The following is a 6000-nucleotide window of genomic DNA, read 5'->3' as shown; positions in this document are numbered from 1 at the left end:
TCTACCTGGGAGGGAAAGCACCATCGGATCCAAAGATGTGGTCGCCAGACATGAAAGCAGTCCGGGCAACGATCAAGTACGCAATGGGGACAGGGAGATTGGATCTTGACGAGGAACAACGAAGATTGGGACAATCACAGTAGCGGAACTCCACTAACACTACACAGCCTCAGCCAGCAGATCCCGCTTTAGCTGCTGAAGATAGGACGCTGAACACTTGGAGAACGCAGCCTCCAAGTCGATCTGCTAAACTAAGTCAGGAGGCAACAGGTGGCGTGAGAAAAGGGGAGAGAGTAGAGGGCTTGTACGAGTTGATGGTTGAACGTCAAGGAATTGGATGTAGTTAGCGTGCCAAGGCCCTTTAGGCTTCGCGCCTCCGGGCGAAATAAATTCCATCCATCCATCCATCACCCCCTGGCACTCCAGAGTGGAAGATACGGATCCTTCGGGGTCTGCTTCGGAGACCACGCTAACATACAATGAGCCTCAGGCCGGACTTCAAGAAAACGTGGTGGGTTGTCGGTTCGGCGCACCTCGAGCGAGAGAGGTCGTAGTGAAGACCCTGCCGACCTCGATTGGCACGCTGCCTGGTTATCCGCCCAGCATGCGAAACTGCCCGCAACTAACACAAGTCTGCGTGTTTTTGGCCGGTCCATCTGTGACAAACATGTTTTCAATGCCCTCTATGACTACATCGGACGTTATGCACGGGACAATCGGGGATTCAGTGTGGACAATGTTATTGAATACCTCGACACGGAGAAGGCTTTTGAAGATGCGGTCGATTACGCCTTCGACTCAAAGCGATTCCTGGTGTTTGCTATCCTGGGTTGGCAGTCAATGATCTATCAACCAGCATTTAACGTCTGTCCTCCGAGCCAACTCACGATTCACCATGATGCCGGCAACCCCGACTCTGGACTGGTCTTCGACGAGTACACCGTCTCTGCCGAGATGTGTGATCGTCCACTCCACGTTCTCCTCAAGAGCTTTGGCAATCTCCTCCCCGCGCGCTCCAGCAACACGGCTCTCGCGGCGGTAGAAAGCAGCAAAGCAGCAGCATCATGGACCGCCCTCTATCCGAGCGAACTCAATGTCTATCTTCTACATGCTTTACTCCGAGTACGGTTCCGGTGGGTCGACACGCTCGCCTTGCATCTCGATTATGACAGATCTACTCGGACCCTCTCGCTGTTCAGTTTTCCCTCCATACGTATCTCACAACTGAGGGAGCGGAGTGGGACCATCTTCGCTTTCACCAGCACCGAAATGCAGCCCGTGGACCCCCGAGCTGACGAGGACGACATTGCTCACTTTCTCGAGGAGGTGCTCCTCTCGTTCCGACTGCTCTTTGGCCAGTCGGCTAAATCTCGCAAGCTGTTTCGCCACATCGTTAACCCAGCTCAGATGCTGTCCCCGCAGCCGGACATGCTCCTCCCTCTTTTGTGCTCGGAGAAACACCCATTTGCTGGTGTTTCGGAAGAGAACTGGACGCCCAGGGACCGGCGTGTCTACTTCGCGGCACGGGACTTCCCGGTTATGTACGAGAGGGTCGAACATCTCGCAAAGGAGTTGAACGGGATCAAACCGAAGTCGATGGGGGATCTACTACGCGACAGACGGGACACTCTGCAGTTCTGGACGTTTTGGCTTGTGGCTGCTGTCGGAGGGGCGAGCGTGGTTTTGAGTCTGATTCAGGTAATCTTGCAAGCCATTCAGCTTGCGCAAGGGGCTGGAATTGGATGAGAGAGAAACGGGTGTTGTGAGCAGTGTACGTGTTGAACAGCTCGAAGTGGTGTATGAATTGTGGCATGGGCTGGTTGTCGTCACCATCTCGCCAGAAAGGCATGAGACTTGCCCACCAGCTGCCTACCACAACATCCAGCTCACCAGGCGCATGAAACCCTCATCAGCATCCTCGTCCGGCCATTCTCTCCCCTCGATGCCATCTCGCGCCACACGAGCCGTCTGCCTGAGGTAGGCCACGTCGTCCTCATGGCCATTCATCTTGGCTTCCATACCCGCAGAGAACCAAAAAGCCCTAGCCAGATGTGCCCTCATCTCTGGCGCGTCACCACAAATTTCCAAGACTTCCCTCATCATCCTGCTCGCCAGTACAGTCTCCCCGCCGTCCTCCAGCATCCGCGCCGCGGTGAAAAGCGAGTCGGCGACCCTCGGCCCGCCCCTCTCCCCATAGACACCACGCCGCATTTTGATCGTCCGCGACGCGAGCTCCTGCGCCTCAGCCTTCCGGCCCTGCAGGCACAGGATCCGCGCGAGCATCATAACGTCCCCGCTGTGCTTGGGGTACCGTGACGCCTCGACCTGCTCCTGCGTCAGGCCCTGCAGCCGCCAACACTCGCGGATCGCGTCGAGTGAGCGCTCGGCCTCGCCTGCCCGCAGGCACGCCAGCGCGCGGATGGCCAGCGTGCGCGACATGTTACTGGGGTCGTACGCGTGGTGGATCGCCGTCGCCCGGTCGAGGTATGCCGTGGCTTGGTCGACGTCGCCTAGCTCGGTGTAGGCGCACGCCACCGAGTCGCAGACGTCGGCGACGCCGGTCGAGGCTGCGCCCTCGAGCTGCTCGCGTATGGCGAGCGCCTGTTGGTACGCGGCCAGGGCCGCGGGCAGGCGGGCAAGATCGAGGAGAGGTGGCCCAGGAGTCTGTATGTCTGTGCTTTGATGGGGGCGGAGACGATATCGTCGATCTTGAGGGCGTATTCGAAGAAGGTTCTGGCGAGTGAAGGCTGTTCCTTCTCCCATAAGTAGCTGCAGTTGTATGAATAAAGACATGGGTCAGTCCAAACATTTCAGTCCACAGAGACGAAGGAAGTGAGGGTAGTTGATGCTGGTGGCTCACGTTCCAGCTCTGCAGATCAACTCCGCCCACTGATCAGGGGCTGATGGCTTGAGCTTGTTTCTCTCGGACAACTTCATGAGCCAGCTCACGTGCGGCAAGACGGCGCCGCAGGTCTCCCACGACGCCCAGCCATGGCCCTGATGAGCACCCCTCTGCTGCCAGGTGTTTGGGAAGCCGAAATACAGGAACCGGATTGCGGAGTCGGGGTTGACTACTAGGTCGGAGTTTGATTGCCTGAGAAAGACGGCGAACTGGACCAGACGGTGCATGGACAAGGCTTTGGACCCAGAGAGTCTGCTGATCAAGGACGTCCGGTTCAACTCGACGGCCGCCTCTCCAAAGCTGAATAGAGGTACATTGTAAGAAGCGGAACTGGTTGCGTCCTCACCGATGTGGGCACTTACTCAAACTCGTCAAAGAGGAACTCCAGGCGAGGATTTTGAAGCTTAACCTTCGTGTTGGTTATGAGCCGCTCTGGAATCTCGTCAGGGTCAAAGAAGACAAGCAGATTCTGTGAATGTGGTTGCCTCGGCGGAAAGCTTCTGAAGCGAGATCTCCCAGGTAGTCAGGAGAGTGTGGTCATACTCGACTGGCCGCTCTGACTTGGCAAAGATCTTCTCTGCGGACTTCTCGTACATGCTCAGAAACTCTCGGTAAGAGTAACCTCGTTCGCGGATGAAGTGCTTATCTGCACCATGGCCAGAAGAAGACCCCCAATGAGACGACAAACATCGCCTGCTGCCGCCTTCACCTCCTCGTTCACGGGTTCCAGTCCAGTGAGAGATCGCAGTACGTCTGTCCCATCTTCCGGCAAGAATGAGGCGAGCGCAATGGTTGCAGTCACCCGCCCGGCAGCTTGCGAAGGAGATCTGCTTGTTACGATGAGAGAGCCTTGACTGCTGGCTGGCCAGATCTAGTCTAGAACCTCAGTCTTGTCGACATTGTCGAAGATCAAAAGAAACGGCTTCCCCGCCGTGTTGAGCCAGTCTCGAACCTTGCCAACGTTCTCATAGTCGTCCTCGCTTGCTCCATCGGCCAGCCCGAGCTTGTTCGCGAGACTGGATACAGCCTGAACAAGTTTGATCTGAGTCTCGGCCGGGGTCCAGGCGATTTCGTAGATGCCCATGGACGTGTTGGCAAAGTGGAGAGCAAGTTGGGTTTTCCCAATACCGCCGAGTCCATGGATGTCAACGGCACGTAGCTGAGCCCCTGGGTTGGGCGGCCCCTCACGGGGTGAAGAGCATCCTTCAGCGTCTGAAGCTCGGCGTTTCTCGCGAAAAACCTAAGGTTCAGTCCGTACGGTATCATATGCACGGCAATTTCGCGTTGTTCGAACGAATCCGAAGTCCTTGAAACTCCCTAAGAGCGGCCACAGTCTCAGCGGTATGGATCTCCTTAGACAGTCTGATCATGTCTGCTGCTTCATCAACCCGCCTGGAGTATTTCCGAACATTAGCAATGACTTCGGTCGAGTCGCGGCTGAACTTGGACCAGGCATTGCGGTTCCTGGCGACGTTGGGGTTGTTGCGAAAAAAAGCGATTACATGAGCGCAGAAGACGATGATTTCGCCGTATAAGTCAAGGAGCGCCTTCTCTAGAGATTCTGTCATGGGTAATTCTTGTTCGTACTTCTGTATCCGCGGCAGTGAACTTTGAAAGCTTTCAAGCATCTCATTGACATCTGGCAGAACGGGCTGGGCGAACTTTGAGGGTCACCTGTGTAAGACATCGCAAGACACAAGATCAGGACTCTCCCCGAATTGCAAAAGACGTACCTTGATTATAAGCCGGATGGAGCCCCCGAGGACTGCGTCGAGTTTGCCGTTCATGCCCACAGCCCATGCGGTAACTGCCACGAAGTCGTTGAGACCAAGCACGATAGGCTGCAGTCGGCTCATCGCCTTGCTCCAAGCATTCGATTGAGCGGCTTGTATGGGAACGAGAGCTTCGATTTGAGCAATGAGCTCGTCCGGCCCGCTGACGTCCCACAAGTCCTTGTCGATCATGGACGCCTTGATTCCACCCTTTGCGAGCTTGCCATAGTACTTTTCTATGGCTGCTTGCCAAACGGGGTTCGTGGGGCTCCGCGACACTGCCCCATTGTTTGTGTCGAAGCAGACATGTCAACCGGCTTGAACCCGCATCGACGGAGATATGTCAAGTAGCGCAGGTCAGCTGGATTTGGTGCAGGTATGGCAAGAAACAGACGTGTGAGTACCGCGATACCGTTAAGAGAGATGCCATGACTAATAGCGGAAATGAGTCGAAGATACCTCCGTACTGTTCGGAGAAAACCTGGGAGGGCCGCCGACGAGAAGGCGGGTTGGCTACCCGAGGGATCATTGCGGTGGTATCGGGGTAGCCCCAACATGCAGGAGGGCTTGGCAAGGCGTCCATGATAAAAACTCGACGTTTATGTTGGAGTGACTGTAATCCGGTGAGCCATTGTTCTCAGATTTGATGACATGAAAGCAACAATTCCGCAGAAGAGAAAGCTGATTCGAAACGTCAAGCATCACCCGCAGCGGCACCCTGTCATTCAGGCCCGGGCCCACTGGCGTATGAACTCGATCGCTGTGTAAGATAATATCCTGAAAATCAGGGGTCTATTTCACGAGTGGATAATGATCTAGTTCTTCTACAATCAAGCTGACGAAAGGGAATTTGCCCCGAGATCGTGATTTCGGGGCAGGTTTCCGCCAATACTGCTGCGGACATGGCAAGCCCGCATAGTGCTGACTCCATAACGCCGGTGACCATAACTATACTGGCATTTGAGACTCATAAAGAGACGCTTGTAAGATGGCGCAGGAGAGAGGGGTTCTTCAGAATGGCGATTTGTCGTCATATCTGCTCCTCAGCCACGTCTCCGCTCGTCACCTCCGAGTGAGACGAGAAGCATTCTCAAGCCTCACTTCTCAAAGGACGCTGCCATTGTGAGTTGTCAGACAACCTGTGGTTTGCGAATGTAGCAGAGAGCCTGATGAAAATGTATGCTGGATATTGGCGGGCGGAGAGGATGAGGACGTTGTTCAGCCGCCATAGCTTCTGATCGGAGGTGCAGTCAGATTTAGTCGGCCGGCAGGCAACTTTGGTGCTGCAGATGGTGCTGCAGTATCCGTTGATGGCCAAAACCGCCA

General features: G+C 55.5%; 2 protein-coding genes across 2 annotated transcripts; one reads left to right on the top strand and one right to left on the bottom strand.

The window, feature by feature from the left end:
* Window positions 1-35: 35 nt before the first annotated feature.
* Window positions 36-1746, top strand: N657DRAFT_658183 (uncharacterized protein; the record flags this gene model as incomplete). The annotated part of the gene is made up of 2 exons (XM_062794871.1): window positions 36-76; window positions 504-1746. 2 exons carry the CDS (start codon window positions 36-38, stop codon window positions 1744-1746), a joined length of 1284 nt encoding a protein of 427 aa, XP_062644592.1.
* Window positions 1747-1869: 123 nt separating this feature from the next.
* Window positions 1870-5203, bottom strand: N657DRAFT_658182 (uncharacterized protein; the record flags this gene model as incomplete). Its single annotated transcript, XM_062794870.1, has 11 exons — window positions 1870-2664; window positions 2697-2769; window positions 2861-3202; window positions 3265-3414; window positions 3451-3479; window positions 3525-3756; window positions 3823-4061; window positions 4091-4142; window positions 4175-4563; window positions 4636-4952; window positions 5134-5203. 11 exons carry the CDS (start codon window positions 5201-5203, stop codon window positions 1870-1872), a joined length of 2688 nt encoding a protein of 895 aa, XP_062644591.1.
* Between the last annotated feature and the right edge of the window lie 797 nt (window positions 5204-6000).

Source organism: Parathielavia appendiculata, assembly GCF_033297405.1.
Source record: "Parathielavia appendiculata strain CBS 731.68 unplaced genomic scaffold N657scaffold_14, whole genome shotgun sequence".
Taxonomy (NCBI): domain Eukaryota; kingdom Fungi; phylum Ascomycota; class Sordariomycetes; order Sordariales; family Chaetomiaceae; genus Parathielavia; species Parathielavia appendiculata.
This window is presented reverse-complemented; position numbering and strand designations above follow the sequence as displayed.